We start from the raw sequence: 20,263 nt of genomic DNA on the forward strand, positions 1-20,263 counted from the left end.
CGCTTAACAGTTCGGGATGAGCTTTTATCCAGTGGCAGAAATCCATACGCTGAGCATGGTCGCCTGGTTCCAGATGTTGTACCCTTTGATCATGGTAAGGATACAGCTCTTCATCATGTAAAGTTCGCCACACCTGCATATGTGATACGCCGATGCAAGAGGCCATTCTACGAGTGGACAGACGCAGACTTCTCTCAACCATCTCAAGAACGTTCTCTTGTGCGTTTCTCATTTGTACATCCTCCCTTTCCGACTGCACAGAAACACTCGTAAGAGAACCAGTCTCACGCAATGCTGGTGAATTAGCGTAAATACACATCGAGATGGAATCCTTCGATCAGGAAAACGCCTTTGGTACTCTTCAACAGCAGCACGTGCATTGCCACCACAAAATCCATACACAAAATGCATATCACAATATTCAACGTGTGAAAACAAAAGGCATTTCAGCAACACCGCACAACCACACGTAATTTACTAACCATTCACGACGCTGACGCAACATACACTGTAGCCTCTGTAAGTAGCACATGAGATTACGGCTAGCGTGACTCACAGCACTCAAGGACAAAAAGATAACAGTCACAGCTGACAGGTATAGTGCGTGGACCCGCTAGAAGACCACACTTTTCTCGGGCCATTATCTCTGTAACCGTTCAACTTTGGACATAGGTGTTTTGGGTTATATCGGCATACTTTAACATAAGGAACACCCTCCCGAAGTTTGGTCCATTCCTCGTGGGACACCCTGTATATGTTACTCATGAAAAAATCATAACATATGTTGTAATTTGTTGAACTGTGTTTATTTGACAATTTTTGCATGTCCTCATACATATGACAGTATGAGATTTGCCTTTCATTCTGGAGAAAATCAGAGGCAAACATATATTGTTATTTTTTTTTCAAAGCTCTGTACTTTCTGCTGGTCTTCATGTACATTTTTCTCATCATGTAGAAGGCATTACTGTAGGCAGTTGCATTGTTTTGCTTGCATTTATGTCAGTAATTTAGAGTTCTGACATTGGTGCCTATTGCCTGCACCAGTGAAATGGAATCCTCCTTTAAGTAGAGAAAAACCTGTCAGAATCTTACACGTATTTAAGATGATTCCAAATTCTGAGACATGTCATATAACAACTACAGCTAAACTCTAATTTCACAGCTATATTTATAGTATTTCATAGTAATAATAGTGATGTGTAAAAACATTGTTTGTTAACAGGCACAAGCATCTTTACGTTACTTGCTTAAGACACAAATTCAACTGGAAGAAGAGATTAACATCAAAGCTAACACACTTAAAATTGATGACGTTGACTGCATGACTTTACGACAGAGCATGGCCTTCTATTCCTACTGAGCTTCAAGGAATCTAACAGAATTTGTAAAGAAGATGTAAAACCTGGAGTGGATAATATACATGATTTTGTGTGCATATACCTGTGTGTCTTGTACTAGTTTGAATATCTATATGCTTTTTAAATTGTTACAAACATGTTTCATCAAATGCCTCATAATTCTTTCTCTTCAGCTAACATTCCATGGGTGATTAAACCAAAGATGGGCATGATATGTAGCATGCATGGGAAGAGAGACTGCAAACAGAAGTCTGTTTATACAACTTGAAGGGAGAGACCTGGTCATGGATGGGAGACAAATTATAAAACTGACCTTAGAGAAACAGTCTGTGAAGTTTAAGTTCACTTAGCATAGCATTCATCCACAAGCTTTAATGAACATCATAATGAATTTTGGAGTCCACAGAGGTAGCAATTTTTGGCCAACTAAATACATATCAACTGCAGGACAAAGATCCTACATCAGGGGTGGGCAAAACTGCGAAGCAGGGTTATTCTGACCCAGCACTCTTGAACTGACTTGCAGGAACATGATGGGGCAGTGGAAGTATAACATTGAACTGTGTGGCTGGAAATAGTAAACAATTCCAACAGTACCCACAACCCACATTAATTTTAGCAGTAAATATACAGAACACTCGTTCAATGAAAGATATTTCTCTAGTCAAGCATGCATATTTGGCCAGAGTATTTTAATAGCTCAAGACTGATACATCTAAAATAATTTCTAATATAAATGTTAGTAGTGTGCACAAAGCTTTAACCACTATCAATTGCTGCACTGCATGACGATTGTTTCACTCCCTGTGAACCATCTGATCTGCAACCAAACTGTATCCTTCATTCTGAAGTGTCATCCTGTTATCAGGCTAAGACTCCAATGTCCTTTATGTGGGACATAAATGTAATAGGTAAATAGTTCCAGTTTATGGACAGAATGAGACAAGTAAAATAGGAGCATCAGATATGGCATCAAGAGGATCACATATTAAGAGGATTCACTTAAACACTTTTACCAGTTGTGTTCCAGCAGTATAGAAGTTAGTAATCACATACATTTGCATCTCCCATACAAACACTGATCAGTGGTAGTAAGCCTGCATCTAAGTTATTAATTAAATGTTGAATACACATAGTTACATACACAAAAGACAGTCAACACATTTATAATTCACGTCTGATGTGAGCATATTCTCGAGTAGCACCACGACAAATTTTCCTAGTCCAAAATCTGAAGGAAGCTAACTCAAACTTGCTAGTTTCATGTCCTACTGATGACTGCCTTACATTCTTACTGATAATCATATATCATTCTGGAATTTTAAATCCATCAAATATAATATATGAATTAAATCTGATTGATAAAATAAAGATGTTGCTGCTGTTTGCACAACAATCAAATTTGAGACCCCTTAGAAACTCTTCCACTGATAGATCAAAACTGAATTCTTACACATGCTACAATAGCCAAGAGGGTTTCATTGCAATATCATATATTCTGAAAATAAAAGGAGATGCAGGCCTTCCTCTTCGAAGCTCACAAGAAATTTCTCTTGTCAATTTTCATTCACCTAAGTGCAACAGAATGAACTCACTCCACTGCAGTGAGCTGTCAGGATAAGTCTGGGATCTAATGAAGCAAGAACTTCATCTCTGTAATTGGTCTGAGGGGTCTGTTGGCTGCAATCATCAAAATAACAACTCCAGCCATAGAAGTGCAATAAATTTCTTTGAGTGTTTATCAAACAAACTGCTGAAAATGTAGTGCAAAAACATAACATTTCATACATCTTCAATTCTCTTAGCAGCANAAATCCATTGTAGCTTATAAGAAACTTCACAGATGGCATAAACTTACCCGAAAGTACAAGGAATCCCTGACATACTGTGCCAATCAAGGAATTAATATACAATAATTCCAAAAAATTGTACATTTTACATTTTTTATTCTGATTACTATTTAAAGAGAGGAAAGACCTTCTCAATTTTATTAAAGAAGGGTGGTATATTATCATATAAGTAGACTAATGATGGCTGCAAACTACATAATTACTGTAAACAACTGCTACAACATATTACCAATCTTTATTAATACTGAATGTTACAGCTATTTTCAGGGTCAAAGGAAGTAAGGTAAAGCTATCTCTGTAAGAGGCTGTGGAGACCCATAGGGTCTCCACGTATTCTAGACAAATGGCTCACAGATGGTGGTGAGGTTCTCAGCCTTACACACCACCTGCCCTTTAACCCCAGGAAGATTCTGATACTCATTTCTGTTAGAGGCTGAGTTTCTTTCTTACTATGGCCCATCAATTTGATATATATCACAATGACGAGCCTGTAAATTGCACACACTTGTAAGCAGTAATAATATTACACTGGAAAACTATCCAATTTCATTTATTCTGGCCATTTTTCAAAGAAACTTAAGTACAAAGATGCAAGATTTGAGGCTTTCACGGCGGTGACTATGAAGAAAGCAGTCTTCTGGGCTTTNACTCGTTATTTAATTTCATATACTCCAAGAGTTGGAGGAAAAAGATCCTAACGCAGAATTTAGTGACACCAGTACCTATGTCTTTTCAGACCAATTACATGTGCAACTAGAGGCACTATTCTGAGAAGTCATAATGTTGTCCCAAGCAACAAACTACAAATAAAACAGAATACTTACACATTCAGAATGTAGGTTTCATGGACTACCACTCTAACCTTTCCCCCAATTTTAAATTATATATCAAAGATTGGGTGATGCTTAAATGTTTTGCAATTAAAATACATTTTTGGTGCAATACATCTCATATTTCTTGAACAAAAGAAATAAAAAATATAACAAACATACAAGCACATAATATAAAATTCATTCTCAATTCAGTACTGGACCACTTTAGTTCACATGACACCGTTTAATTTGGATCTAAACAAAACTGAAAACTGAAGGCATTTACAAGTACTGAAAATTAATATTTTGGATTAACAAAGAATTCAGCTGCTTGGGTAGTATTCCTGGATCTCTCCCATGATTCACTCTCTGCTTTTACTTGGCATATCCCAGAAAACATACATACTCAGTTCTTTAGGGTGTTTGTTATTGCCCCATGTTTTTCCACGTTATACAACATCTCTTGCTTGTAATTCTTACACTTCCCTGAAGACGGAAGCATCATGTGGAACCATTTCTCAAAACTTTCTGAGTACAACAATGATGTATGCCATATTTCAGGGGACACAAAATTGAATTTTAAGGCATCACTGGAAAGGGGTAAGATGAATTTCAGTAGCACACATTTTAGACAAATTTAAGACTCTGCTGAGAATAAGAATTAAACATGGCATAAATAAGCTGTAAAGACATGTTCCAATTTCTGCAAATAATTAAATAATCCAGTCTGCATTCTCTAACCATTAGATCTGAGAGATTGAGGGATGAAAGGACTAACATCCTTTAATTTTCTTATTAAACATATGTAAATCACCTTTCGATTTTCAGAATTCTCTGTGAATGCACAATTCCTGAAAATTCACGTTGACTTTGCAAAAGCACCAAATCGAAGTCTCACTTCATCATCTTGTGGATACTCCAGCTGCTTCTCTGCGTTTGGAATATAATATATCTTGCAGAACTTCTCAAAGTAACGACCCACCTCCAAGTGATTCACCCACACAGGTTTATCAGCAACTTCCAAATTTTCTATTAAAAAGAAAACAGATTCATTGATTGCTATGCTTCATGACTTTCTACAGTCAATTCTTTAACCATAAATCAAGGGAGTTATTAATCTTTCAAGCACTCCACTAAGTGCCCTGGCATGATTATCTCATAATACACTATTTTCAAAGCTCAGGAAAAAAAGATATCCATGATGGTTTACAAGACACTACTTTGCTTTATGAAACTATACATTTACCTGTGTTATTCAAGAAATTCTTCCTGCTACATTATAAGATCTTACAAGAGAATTTATTGCTGCTGTCATATGGATAAGTGGTATGTTGAAGAATATAAGGTTAATATTTTAAGTGCACTACATTAATTCTAGACATTAAACAATATTTTTAAATAACTCTTCAATTCTTGTGTATGTGCCATATTCTGTATCTTCTCATTAGTACAGGGTTGGGGAAGATAAATCAAGTTTAATTTCTATATTCTGACGTCAATTTGTTATACTGCATTTCACATAATGGCCAGAGAAAAACAAAGAACAAAATCATGCTCATGTACGTTTAAGAAAATGATCTTTTAATCTTCAAAGCTTTCAAAGTAATATAATGTTAAAAATCTGACTGAATAAGACAAGATACTTGAAAACTACATTCAAGGATGTCTCTCAGTGAAGGTGGAGATTCATGCCCCATACAAATTGCCTGGACATGCTACAGAAGTATTATGTCATCTGTTGTGTACTATTTCCATAACATTGTTATTGTTAAACTGAAAGAATGGTATAAGAATCAGAATCACATCTGTGTCACATGCATGTAACTTTCAATAATGAAGGCAATGGGACGGTTGAGAATGCAATACATTCTGCTACTGAATTTAGAAATAAAACTATTTTGACACAGAAAATAAAATCTTGGTCCTTCACTCTGCAAATTTTATCTTTCTCTCTCTAGCAGTGAATTAGCAAGCATTTAATGTATCATGTTTTAATATGTCTACATTAATTCACTGAAGAAGTGTGTATGAAGTATCTTCCCCCATCAAATAACATTTGTGTAACACTTTTGGTGAGGATTTTTTCAAGCTTTCAGCAACTGTGGACCACTCAGATACCATAACATTCCTCTTAGCAACTATTAAGAATATAACCAGTGGGAATGTAAATGTATTATCTTTGCATGGATTTCTGATAAACACAGTAAATCTTAAATTTTAAATTTGTGATATGTACGTGATAAAACCTTTTCCCCTGAAACCAACTATGGACCACAGTCTGAGAAACACTGGTGTAGTCAGAGCCTTGTGTGATTTGTGTCTACTGCAGTAAGATCAAGTCTGCATGGACAATGTAGATCAATTAGATTCATAACACCCTGCATGCAGACAACGGAAACATCTACTTCAAGCTATTTTCTGATAATGATATTAATTTCACCTTGTGCAGCATATCGAGTGGATCCATCTTCCACGAGGACATTATAGAAAGGTTGTTGACTTTTCAATGGTAAATTCTCCACGCCCATTTGTCGAATCCAGTCTGCAGAAGCAGCACACATTGGATCCCACCCATAAATTACACATATATAGTTGAACTGACGATGCCGCATAATCATCCCCACTGCATATGCTACATCTTCAGTTCTCAGTTTTGGCTCAATCTACAATGATAAATGCACGTTTGTTAAAATATTGTGAAGATCATTTATTCCTCCTCCAGTCTTCTTACAGGCCAATTAATGAAGAGCACCAGTAACGTGGTTATATCAACATCCCATCACACCTTCCTATCTTACTTCTCTAAGATCCATTTCAATATTATCCTCCCACTGATATACACCTCTTCCAAGAGGCATTACTCCAACCTTCAACATTCACTGATTATATCTCTCATGCATGCTACATGTTTAATCCATCTCATCCTTCGAGATCTGATCATTAAAACAATGTTTGGTGAAAAGTACATATCATGAAAACCCCTCATTACACAACCTTCTTCAGCCTCCTGATGCTTCCTTGCTCTTAGGTCAAAACATTTTTCTCAGCACTTTGCTTTTCAACAGTATGCTCTACATATTCAACTGAATTTTTAACAGCAAAAGTTTTCATACAAGGAATAAGATATAGTAGCTCTCTGAACACTGTTACAATCTAAACAGAAGATGCCTGTGAGAACAGAGAAAAACAGTAGTTCTGGACAGAACTCAGAAAGCCTATTTTCCATCCAGTCCTAAAGAGAGGTCATTTGACAGCACACCGCAAAACTTTGACCAGCTGGACATTAGGGGCACATCCTACAGGGTGGGCCAGACTCAATTAGGCAGTTTTTGATCATTAATAACTAACCAATCCAACAACACACAGGATAATGGGTAAGTACCTTTTGTTGTCGATAGATGGCAGCATCATACGGTATGCTGTGAACGAGGTCAATACTCTGCCTACTTAGTGCGCATCGAGGAAACGTCATGGCCGGTAGACAGTTGTCTATCGAGCAGCGTGTAAAATGTGTGCGCCTTTTCTCAGTTACTAACAATGTATCAGAAGTCCAGCACAGGATGTTGGAAGAGTTTGGACTGCCAGCAGTCCACAGGGACACAATCGTCTGAATAAACAAGCAATTTGATGAAACTGCCAGTGCTTTGAATCCCAAGCATCCTGGTCAGCCGAGAACTGTCCGAACTACTGACACACAAGCACGTGTTGCTGCTGAACTGGCATCATCTCCTCAGAAATCAAAGTTTACCCGCCGTTTGTCGGCCCTACTGGACATTTCAAGGACAAGTTTGCGGAGAGTTTTGAGTGACATGAAGCTGACACCATACCATCCACGGCTTATTCATGTTCTTAACGAGGACTTCGACAGGCGACTTGAGTTCGCCGAGTTGATGCTGACCAAGTTTCAGGAGAACCGTGACCTTATCCGGAATATTGTCTGGACTGATGAGGCCAAATTTCACACATTAGGATCCGTCAACAGACACAACTGCGTGTTTTGGTGGCCAGAGAACCCCAGTGCCACCATTGAATACGATTTCCAGTCCCAGGGAGTGACGGTGTGGGGCGGCGTGACGTACGAAGAACTGATTGGCCCATTCTTCCTTGAAGGTTGCATCACGGGGGAAACCTACCTAAAGTTGTCGAGGGAAAGTGTCATCCCAGAACTTCAGAGGACAGAGAACTTTGATGAATTGTGGTGGCAGCAAGATGGGGCCCCACCACACTTTGCCAATATTGTTCGGGCATTCTTGCATCAAGTTTTTCCTCAACGCTTGATTGGCCGTCGAGGGCCTGTGGAGTGGCCAGCCCGATCACCCGACATCACCCCACCAGAGTTTATCCTTTGGGGTTACCTCAAAGACAAAGTGTACGCTAATCCCATTGACAGTGTGAAACATCTGAGTGAGGTGATTGTTCAGGAGTTCAATAAAGTTCCGGTGAATATGTGGAGAAAGGTTTGCGAAAATGTTGCTTTGCGTCTGCAAGCCTGTGTTGACTTAGGTGGTGCCCAGGTTGACCAGCATCTTGAAAATCGATGACTTATGTGTGTGCGATTCCATTTTTGTAACCATTGGAAATTGTTAACATTTATCAATAAAAATAACACGTAATCAAAAACTGCCTAATTGAGTCTGGCTCACCCTGTATTTGCATCATCTTGCACTGCATTTTCTGGACTTGTGGTACAGTCAACAGCCCAGTAACCTATACACACTGAAATCTGTCTCTAATATCACCCAAATATATCTCTGAAGAGCTACCATAGAGCAATGTGTTACATGTGTTGCCTACAATCCCCTGCTACCATATTAAACATTCAATCAGTCGTGTCACTTCCACGGCTTAAATAATATGACTTACATACTGAAGTGAGTGTTCATGCATTATACCCAAGAGACAAGCAAGGAATATATTCCCACATAAATTTAAGAATGTTACAGCTACAAACAAAAATTCACACAGTCAAAATATATAGTTTATGAATATTTACTATTATTCCTTATTTCATATTTGTTGCTCTATATTCTACCACACACAACTTCAAGAAAGCTGTATATTTTTAGAGACATATTACCAATTTCAGAACTCTTATGTGGTGGTCTCACTTCACAAATGAATGTGCCCAGCACACTGTTATTAACGAATACTGGAAATCAACAATATAGAGATGGAGTGGTTTCAAATGGCATATCATTCATGCTAAAAGTATCAATGGGTTCAAAAGCTGTGGGGTGGGATGGGGGACTGGACAACACAGTGACCATACAAGCTATAAGGAAATGCCTAAAAATTACAAAATATTCTAAGAACAGAATTCAAGTAAACGAACCTCCCGAATGCTATCTGCAGTGTCCTTGGAGTGATGACTTTCATACACTTGCAGCATCTGTATTATATGCTTTGCTTGGTCCCTGGCACGTGGCTCCAAATCCTTGAAAGAAGGAATATTCAGAACACTGCTTATAGTTTCTGACTGCTTACATAAATATCACAATACAATCCACTGATGAAATATTTCTTGTTTAATTTCATTAAGTATAATCTTCATCAACAAGCACTCTTTTTTTTTTTTAACTTGAGGTATTTAATGAGGCTGTCAGTACTGTCACCACATAGCATCAGTGAACATGTAGCATTTTGGTGGAATCAAAACTGGAATGGGGAACCAAAGTACAGAGCTACTATAAATGATTCATTCGTTTTTAAAATGCTATATTTTTCCAAAGTATTACACATACAAATATGATTGATATATAAAAAGAACTGTAAACTCACCAAGTTTGTATTGTGTGCACCAGTTGGCAGCACGAGTTCAGTGCCTTTACAAAATGGCGACAAAGCAAGAAAAGAGTTTTTGTTTGTTGGAATATGCGAGATGTTCGTCTGTTTTAGCAGTGCAACACGCATTCAAAAGAGTACGGAAAAGAACCGCCATATAAACAAAGCATTTTGCGGTGGTATTGGCAATTTAAGGACACGCTGGATTGGGCATGTTGGTGAGGATGACATAGCTCTGTTCACTTGGCTCCCCAGATCACCTGATCTAACGTCTTGTGACTTCTTCCTTTGGGGGTACATTAAGGATCGTGTTTACGTACCCCCACTGCCAAGAACACTAGTAGAGCTGAGGGAACGCATCGATGCTGCAGTGATGACCACTGACAGGATGATGCTACAAAATGTGTGGAACGAGCTCGACTTCCGCCTGAACATGTGTCGTGTGACCCAAGGGGCACACATAGAACATTTGTAGGGTGTGAAGAAAAGTTGGTGAGTTTACGGTTCTTTTTATATATCAATCATATTTGTATGTGTAATGCTTTGGAAAATATAGTGTTTTAAAAACGAATGAATCATTTATAGTAGCCCTGTACTTGCAGAAAGCCTGTCCCAGTGCCATTATGTCCACCATAAATGTGACGTAAACCAGGATCAAATCTGGGCTGGAGCGGTGGGAAACTGGCGACCAAATGTGCGAGCTATTACATGGACCTTCAATAAGCATTAAGTTTGAAAAATTACAAAAGGACTCAAAGAGTTATAAAAGCTCAAGTAAAGAAACTACGAGTAAATATGCTGTACCACTGCTATGCAACAGGCAGATAAACAAACATCTAAGTAATGGTCAGTGGGCATATTCTCATGGAAGCGATATCCAGTCAACTGCTAGGTAACTGCCAATGACAACAATGGAGGAAGGATTGTTGGAGGTGGCATTTTATATTGGATCGACCCTGAGGTTATATAACAAGGACACCAGTCAAGTGCCAGAGTGAAGCTGTCAGCATTTCAATTGGGAGAAGTGACATAAAGTACGTGATTGGTGAGTGGGAGTTCGGCTGTCAGTTAGAAGTCAGCCTGTGAGGTTGATGTGAAATGGTTGCCAGCCTGGGAACCAGTTAGTTGAGTTGTCAGTTGATAAGAATTCTGCATGGGCCACTATGACATGAGGATCTGAGTGTGGGGAGCTTAAGAATCTTCACCGTGTTAAATCTGTTGCCAGGAAATGACTTGTGGAGACCGTAACAGACTGAGAACAATAGTCTGTGTGTGTCAGTGATCTGTAAAATGTAGTTCAAAGTGGTGTATACAAGTGGTCACTAAATTCAGCATCCAATCCACACCTTGTCTATAGCCACATCCCATAAGTTGTGACAATATTCTTCAGAACAAGTCTACTATCAAATGCCTATACAGCAATTTTATGAAAACTGAAGTTTTATTTCTTTCTTTCTGGTTTATTTAACAACACTTTCATTCAATAGCTTGGATAATAGAGTCAAATGATAAAATGATTAGTGAACAATTAACTGGAAAGAGTGTGGAAGGAAGCAGCTTAATCTGAGATGCTATGTCAGCCTCCATCAGGATAGCCAGTCTTCAGTCTGAGATTTGAATCTGGGATCTCCTGAGTATGAAGCAAAGCACTAACCACTCAACAACATTCAGTGAAAACTGGTAGTATCTCAGACTCACACAAATGCTGGAGACCAGAAGCTCATGGGCATTCATGCTTCAATGATAAAGAAATCCACAGACAGATCTCAAACCAGACTGGAATGTCAGTTGGCTGTCCTCATAATGTATTTCAAGAAACAGTGCACATATAACACAATAAATGCTATGCATGAGTTGCTGACACAGCAGTATGTTAACCCTTCCGCACCGACATCCGTGTACTGCACCGACCCTTTAAATAATCGTATGCCACCGACATCTGTGCAGTTCACCGACCTGCGCAGTGTTAGCTTTGAAGGACGTTGCTAACAAAACGAGGAAAGATATTCCAATTTTCTTTTCAGGAGTACATAGATTAGGGTTTCATCTTTCTATTGGTATAGGAGTTATTTATTTTGGACGAATTTTTAGCACGGTATTTTTATTTTGTATCGTTAGTGTAATAGTTCGTACTTTTGTCTCACTGCGCCTAGATTTCATTGAAATTTTTCAAATTCTAAGTAAGGAAAATGTATAAAACTATATATCTTTCGACTCTATGGTCTTTGCTTGTCTATATGAGTCACTCACTGAAACCCCAGACGAAGGTTTTCCTTGAATGGGTTGCTGTACAGTCTGCTGACACAATGAAGTAGTCAAACAAGAGGGTCCTTTTTTCTTGGAACCAAATGCAACCTAAGAAAATAAACTTACGAATGATACAGAAATCTATGATGTCATAACACTTTCTTCTCTCAGTCGCGCCATAACCATGGCCTCTACAAGTAGGAAAGTTTTACAGGGCGATGAACTAGAAGAGTTCCTTGCTCACGACTCGGAAGTTAGTGAGTTCGAATATTCGGATAGTAGTGAAAACAGTGATAATGAAATTGAAGATCAGGCTGTAGTTGATGCTATCCAAGATCTTAGTATTGAAGATGACGACGAAATAGTGGCGAGGGTTCCAGTGGCGGATTCAGACGAGAGTTATTTTTGGCAAAATATGGATAATTATGATGGCGTTCGCGAACGGTTTTCTGAAAATTCAGGCCCGAGAAATCAGTCTGTCAATGTGCTCGATATAGTACAGACATTTCTATTATTTTTTACTGAGGATTTTGTGAACAATATCGTTCAGGAAACAAACACTTATGCGCAACAATTTATATGTGGGAGGGTTTTTCCATTTAGATCTCCAGCTAGGCAGTGGGTACCAGTGACACTAAATGAAATGTATGTGGTCTTAGCCTTGTTCTTGCTGATGGGTATAGTCAATAAGCCAACTCTAAATTCATACTTTTCAACGAAAAGATTACTATACACTCCAGCATTTCCTGATGTAATTTCGAGAGACAGATTCCAGCTTATATGTAAATTTCTCCATTTCAATGACAATACTAAGAAAGATAATTACCTAGGACCTACAAGACTTTTCAAAATTTTTCCTGTCATTCAACATCTCAACGAAAAATTTCAGACACTCTTCTATCCTGGACAAAATATTTGTATTGATGAATCGCTTACACTATGGAAAGGGAGATTGGCATTCAAAATGTACTTGCCACTGAAAGCTTCAAAATTCGGCATAAAAACTTATGAACTCTGTGATTCCAAATCTGGGTATTTATGGTCATTTATTGTTTACACTGGCAGCGAAACCCAACTAAATTCTTCACTGATCAGAGAAAATACCAATAAAACAACATCTGTTGTTCTACATTTGGTCGAACCGCTCCTCCATAGAGGTCATACTCTATGGATGGATAATTATTACAATTCCCCCCAGTTAGCAAAATTATTAAAAAATCATGGCACTGACTGTGTTGGGACCCTTAGGTTGAACAGAAAGGGTGTCCCAACAACTGTAAAAAACACAAAGTTGAGAAAGGGCGAGATCATAGCTCAGCACGCAGGTCCTATAACTGTTCTCAAGTGGCAAGACAAAAAACCAGTTTCCGTGATCTCTACATTTCACAATGCCGACACACAGACAGATATAAAGAGAAACAAAGAAATAAAAAAACCAAAAATTATAATTGATTATAATGAAATGATGGGTGGCGTTGATTTGAAAGATCAGCTTTTACAGTACTACAACGTGGAAAGAAAAAGACTTCATAAGTGGTACATGAAACTCTTCAGACGCCTTTTGAATGCGACAGTGGTAAATGCCATGATAATTTATAACAAGAATCAGGAAAGACTGACAGACCACTTAGCATTCAGAGTAAATCTGGTAGAAGGGTTGCTGTTGAAGTTTACGGACCAGGAGCAGGCAGCACGTAGAGTACAAGGTCGACGTCATTCATCAGATAACACCATCCCCCGGCTTCGTGAAAGACATTTTATTAGTAAAATTCCCCCATCAGGAAAAAAGGCTAGACCACAAAGGCGATGTGTAGTGTGTACAAAAAACAAAAGAAGAAAAGAAACCGTGTACTGGTGCAGTGATTGTGATGTTGGGCTATGTATTGACCAGTGTTTTCAGGATTACCACACCAAACTCAACTTTTAGCAGTTCGAGTGAGTAAAAAAATATTATTTATCATAATTATATTGAAAAATATATATATAGTTTTGTTCTTCGTTTCTTTATGAATATTTCTGTGAAAATTTTATCTCAATATACCAATTTTTGCGAGAGTTACTAAATTTTTCATGGATAAGTGCATTTTTCTGTTTAATAATTAAATACCCCGTCGGTTTGGCGGTAGGAAATGATTTAAATACTATCCGTCGCGGAAGGGTTAATGGTTCCCAGAGAACACAACTACTGATGCTGAAGAGAAGGCGTATGGCTCCATCTCAATGGGTATCTTAGTCTTCAGAAGCCTCAAATATGTAGATTCTAAAGAGTTCTGATGATAGTGGATGACACATAGAATTACTGGGTTTTTGGACTTTTTCCATCGTCCAGAATTCTAGGTAACAGAGGACACGATGTTTTGGAAATTGGACCTGTTTCTGTCTTCAGGTGAGAAAGGAAGACACCTACTCAGTTGGCCCCTCAGAAAGAGCTAATCTCAATCACTGCCACTTTCAACATGTTATCTTATAGGCTGCATTCAGAGTTGCAATAGATGACAGTCAACATGCGGAGATTCTCGAAGATGAGTGAATGCCTATTGTCCGACAGCACATTCTTGTACTTGGAGAAACTGCTTTCCACATCTGCAGACACAATGGGAGCATACTTGAAGTGTACCAAATCACTAGCAGTAAGTTCTTCAATACTGAAAGTGCTGAAGGACTCTCCTGTCAGAATTCAAGAAATGCTGCATAATGTTTCATAACCTGCATTTTTATCTACAACAATTTTCATTTTTCTTGACACCATATTACCAATGTCCCCTGACACTTTCTCCAAATCACTGGCTACTTTTAGAGCGAGCAAATCTTCTAGCGTTGCTCCTTTCTCCTGTAAGCATTTGATTCCTTCCATCAAAGAACTGCAATTTGCCTTTATGAAGGCCAGCTGTCCTTCCATTTTGCTGCATGAGAACTGTTCCTTAGCAGCATCAACTGCCATCACAATTGCCATTGTCTTCATTGAATCTACAATATTTTTCACTACCTGACAACGATCGCAAATATAAATTGTAGCATCAATCCATGTTCCCCCACCTTGTGCTGATGGGTTTTGGGGGCAGTGGAACACCAGAAGCCATAGACTTAAAACTGCATTTTACGATCTGGAGCCTTGACGAAAATCTTCTATGTCCACGACACAAGAGCATCCACTTGAGGAAATCTTGATCTCACTTCCTATGTCACTCTATGCAGTGTATGTGCTAGGCAAGTAACATGCACCAATTTTGTATAAAACAACTTTATTCACTCGTCTGCTTTTAAAATATATGGGGCTGCATCAGCCACAAAAAGCAAGACGTCGTCGTGTCGCATACCCTCTGGCCACAGTAGAAACATCGACCTGTCAAAGAGTTTACAAACTGTGGAATGATTATCGGATTCTAGCACCTCACTCATAAGCAGACACACTTCACCTGGTCCGCCAATTTCCAAGGTTCCAATGATGACGTTTGCCACGTAGCAAGCCTCTGTATCGCAAGTCTCATCAATGGAAACGAAAATCTTCTTCCCATGCATTTTATTCCTAATCATTTCCAGGATATTGTTGTAGCACTTGGAAAGGTAGTTTTTCCTGAGGGTGGATTCATCCAAGATGGAATGACCACAATTCACTTCCAGAAAATTTTTCAGCTTTTCATTGTTCAGAGCCCAAAACGGAATATTTGTGGACACCAGATCATCACACAGATCTGCGAAAAAATCTGTTGACTTCAGATGAACATTGTTGTAGTAACATTTGCACAGATTTCTTTTTGTTTGAAATTTGCACTGCTCGTATATGCTTGTTGCAGCCGATATGTTGTTGTACCATGGAACATTTTTCTGCTGCTAACTTTGTGTCACAGATCTTACAGTATAAAATGTTACCGTCGGTTGAAAATATATCATCTCCAAATTCAGTTACAAACTGCTTTAAATGACATGATTTAGATGGCTTTGCTTTAGGCATTATGATAAAATGAATCACTCTTTTTCTCACTGAGAAATTTTCATCAACTGTATCTTTGTCTGTACGGTAAGGGTGAGAAATTGAAAACAGATGGAGTTTTGTTGAGCAACAATATGTCATAAAAGCAAGGGATTCTGACTATAAATATTTATAACTAAGCAAATTCCTTTCCACAGAAATTGAAAAGGGGCTGTAGTGTGAGTGACCGCTGTCATACCCTGCTGCCAACTGAAATTTTTTATGATATGTAATGTCAGCACTTTCTGCAAAATGAACAGAAAGGACAGAACAGGATTACAACTTATTATTGCATACTGTGGTAGCATGCATTTGGGGTGTAGCTGCAGGCTGCCTTTGTACAGGCAGGAGAAAGAGAAAGAACACTTTACTTGCACATTATGCACATTTCTGAAAACATATGAAGAAAAATTCCCTAAAACGGCTGAAATGACAAAAAAATACCCTTAAAAGTAAAAAGAAAAAATACCGAAAAATTACCCCCAAACTGAATAAATGACCTAAAAACTAAAAAATGATGAAAAATGACAAAAAAAAAGACCTATAAAAGTTACATTTCTGTAACCAGCAGCTCATTTCGGGGATTTATATATTTACAGGCATCTACTAGGATACAAGGAAAGAAAGATGACATATCATCAAAATCTGGAACCTGATTATCACAATTAGTAAATGAAGCAAAGTACTGTCATGCAGTATGGAGTGACTACAGACAGGGTTTGGACTGGCTATTGGATTTACTGACCACATACACATACATATTAAAACTACAAGCAATTACATTGCCACCACTAATCTCCACGATTCACAAAACACCACAGCAACCACTAAAGTCTTTTCCAGCCTGTTGTGTTTTCCCAGTTGTTTCCTGTTAATGGCTTCTAACAGTGGAGATTCTTCAGCTTCCGCGCTCAAGTCCTCTGTGAATGGCGGCTCCCTTCCAACTGTCCCTTTCCTTCACAACCACACATACAGAACTGACTTGGTTGCGCCAGTTGTCTTCCTTATAACCCCCTTGCATAGCCTGAGTGGAAAACGGTTTCCAACAGTACCTCTACTGTTTCATTCATATCTGCCGCTGTGGAAACGTGATTACTAAGTCGTTGCTTAGAAACGAATGTTGTTTCAGAGCCGTTCACCAGTAATGGCTGTTTCTCTGGCTCCACAGTTCTGTTTTGAGAAAATATGCCACTATAACAGCCGTCAAGATAAAGGAACCCCAAGGCAATCTGAAATCACGCACCCCTTCCATTCATCTGAGCCTGCTGATGACAGGCAAAGCTCTTGAGTGTTTACAATGTGAAATTAGTTTGTACAACAAAGCTTGAAGAGAGAATGCTCTCAAGTGTAACAAGGAGCATAAGCTTCCAAATGTGTAACTTACTTTCTTACACAATACACAATGAGAACATATCCTTGCAAGGTGGTCAATATTCTGTTGAGCCGAAGGGTCCATGGCCTTTCCAAATGGGCTGATATGTTTGTTGAAACCCTTCCACACCTGAGAGGTGGTAGGTGCAGCAACCAGATTACAGGCTGGACAGCTGGAAAATCAGGGTTTTATTCATGGTGGAGGCAGAGATTTTTCTCTTCCCCACTGTGTCCAGACTCACTATTTAATGGGTACCAGGAGAGCCAGTGTGTGCAGTTGAACCTCTAGTTAGTGGAGATTAAGAATGTATGGAGCCATACCTCCACCTCCCATGTCTTTATGTCATGTATCTTACTTACACAGAAGACAACTCTACCTTTACCTTATCTTCATGTCTAGCTACAATGCACAGTACACATTTTAGCCTAATTATGTCAGCTCTTCATATTTCTTTAATGAGTAGGTTCAGGTAACAAAATTGCTGATGAGTTCTAACTTCTGGGATAAAACACCATACAGTCTAGCGAAAGTCAGCCAGTGCTGTACCCCAGAAGACAGAACTCTTCAAGATCACCAGTGTGAGAACCTGAAGTCCAACAAGATCACTGATGATTAACAGCAAATACTGAATTGTTACAGGTTCAATTCAGAGTTGAACATACCTCCATTTTTACAAATCAAACAGTTTAAAAAGCAATATTAGAAATTATTTACAGTAACAAAATTTTGCTGTTTCTTTTCTAGCTAAAGAGAAAACCCTAATTAGGCTTCAGGCAATAATCTATAATATTTTCCATCCTTACATGCTGCAGTTTGATAATACTGGACATTAGATCTGATAAATCCATGTTGTACAACATGTAGAATCTTGCTAGATGCAAAATACAGTTCATGTCTGTAGGATTTACAAGATTAAGTAACTCCAAGGCACTGCGCAATCGGGCACCTCGTCCATTCATCTGAGTTCGCTGGCGACCAGCAACCTCTAGGTTGTTTGCCATACGTTCAATAACCTGATAAAGCAAATAAAACATACTGAATACATACTCACTATGACCAAAAACTATGTTCTATTTTGCATTAAAATCATCTCAGGCAGATACATCAATGTTGCGATAAAAACCAAAGTTCTGGAGACCTGCTCTATCTCCATCACCAGGGTCATTTACTGTGGAAGCTTCATATCTAACATAATATGAATTTCTTTTATGTGCAAATACAAAAGGTACAGATATGTTAAACAGTCACTGTGAATACAAACGATATGCTCTATAAGGGTAATAAAACAATATAAAATAATACAAGTTCCTCTGAAAATCCTTAAAGAGATAATGCAAAATAATTACTCAAACATCCCAAAATTTAAGAGATCAAAGTTAACCACTTTCATATACAGTGGAACCTAGCTTAACGAGCATAATTCGTTCCAGAATCTTACTCGTAATGCGAAACACACGTTAAGCGAAACAATTTTTCCCATATAAATTAATGTAAAATACGATGTGTTCCATGCCAAAAAAAATACTCAAAAAATTTTACACATTACGTTTATTCAAAGAAAATTATATATACAGTGTTAAGGAGCGTGAATCATCTTCATCTTTTCTTCTATGCGGAATGAACCAACCTGGAATGCAAATTCGATTTGCAGAAAACAAAAAAAAAAATGTAGCATGTTTAGCGTGTCATGCTACAAATAAATTCATGTGGGTCTCAAATTCCGAAGAACCCTTTATTGGACACTTTCTTTCTACAACCATGAGCACAATTACTATTCGCTGTAACACTTCAACTGTCTTCTGCGGCGGACGTTCCAAGTCTCGCTTCTAAGACGGCTGGACAAAGACTGACTTCTTAGACGGCTGGATAAAGACTCTCTTCTTAGACGGCTGGATAGAGACTGACTGCTTCTCGCCGAAGCTGGGCTATTTATCACCATGGCCGCTGCTATGCAAATGAATCCTCTGTTATAGCAGTGGAAACGTTGCTTTGTTGGTTCCGCGATTCCTACGCAATGACCAAATCGTGCAAATCGTTGATGTAGACCGATTGTATGTGCATGCTAGATCAGCCACGCTCGCACCTCGTTCTTGCTTTTCAATGATTTTACATTTCATTTCTACGGTTATTTTTATTCTCCTGTGGCTGTCGTTTTGCGGCTTTTTCTTCGCGGACATTTTTGCAAGGGTATTAAACTTTGCACCAAAAAAAAATCACAAATAATATGTCTGAACACAAGTTTGGAAAAATGTGTGACCACAAGCGACACTAAGATGCTAGCGGAACGAGCGCTAAACACAGACTGATGTAGCAAGCGCACAATCCAGGACTTCCCTTCTCGTCACTCGTTACACGAAACATCGCTCGTTAAGCGAGTCATATTTTTACAATTTGTTTTGCTCATTATGTGAATTACTCGTTATGAGAGGTGCTCGTTAAGCGAGGTTCCACTGCATACTAAAACTAAATTTCCTTATTTTGAGTTCAAGCAAGTTTAACCCTTTGGCGCAGTCATTTAAATTCCGCGGCCGCGTCTCCGGCGGTAATATATTCAGCCGGCCATTTAAATTTTGCTCGAAAATGATTTATTCATCATTGTTCTTAAAATCTATGAGATAGGAACATGAAACTTTCACTAAAATGATCTTAAAAGGTGGTTTTATAACCTTACCTTATAATATGAACCCCCTTTATATCTTCAATGGAAGCATGTTATTTAGTATTTGAGCAGAGAATGGTACGCCTTGAAGGATGAAACTTTCACTAAAATGATCTTAAAAGTTGGTTTTATAACCTTGCCTTATAATATGAGCACCCGGTATCTCGGCTATGTAAGCAGGTGACGCCTTGAAGCATTAGTCTAAACACAG

General features: G+C 38.5%; 2 protein-coding genes across 9 annotated transcripts in view; one reads left to right on the forward strand and one right to left on the reverse strand.

Annotated features, from left to right (window-relative positions):
* LOC111863992 (tektin-1) overlaps window positions 1-1,440 on the forward strand; it is a 15,564-nt gene extending 14,124 nt beyond the window's left edge. For 6 of the 7 annotated variants that reach the window (XM_023850892.2, XM_023850901.2, XM_023850873.2 and 3 more), the window contains one exon: window positions 1,226-1,440. In XM_023850892.2, coding sequence (XP_023706660.1) covers window positions 1,226-1,363 — 138 coding nt within the window. In that variant the 3' untranslated portion in view covers window positions 1,364-1,440. The remainder of the gene's footprint in view (window positions 1-1,225) is intronic. The other variant, XM_023850930.2, reaches the window with a different exon arrangement.
* Window positions 1-20,263, reverse strand: part of LOC111863986 (F-box only protein 21) — a 39,753-nt gene that overhangs the window by 4,148 nt on the left and 15,342 nt on the right. For both annotated transcript variants that reach the window (XM_023850852.2, XM_023850863.2), the window contains exons 6-9: window positions 18,197-18,406; window positions 9,356-9,457; window positions 6,464-6,686; window positions 4,838-5,052 (exon numbers count right to left, since the gene is read on the reverse strand). In XM_023850852.2, coding sequence (XP_023706620.1) covers window positions 4,883-5,052; window positions 6,464-6,686; window positions 9,356-9,457; window positions 18,197-18,406 — 705 coding nt within the window. In that variant the 3' untranslated portion in view covers window positions 4,838-4,882. The remainder of the gene's footprint in view (window positions 1-4,837; window positions 5,053-6,463; window positions 6,687-9,355; window positions 9,458-18,196; window positions 18,407-20,263) is intronic.

The sequence above is a fragment of the Cryptotermes secundus genome, unplaced genomic scaffold (assembly GCF_002891405.2).
Source record: "Cryptotermes secundus unplaced genomic scaffold, Csec_1.0 scaffold2493, whole genome shotgun sequence".
Lineage (NCBI taxonomy): Eukaryota > Metazoa > Arthropoda > Insecta > Blattodea > Kalotermitidae > Cryptotermes > Cryptotermes secundus.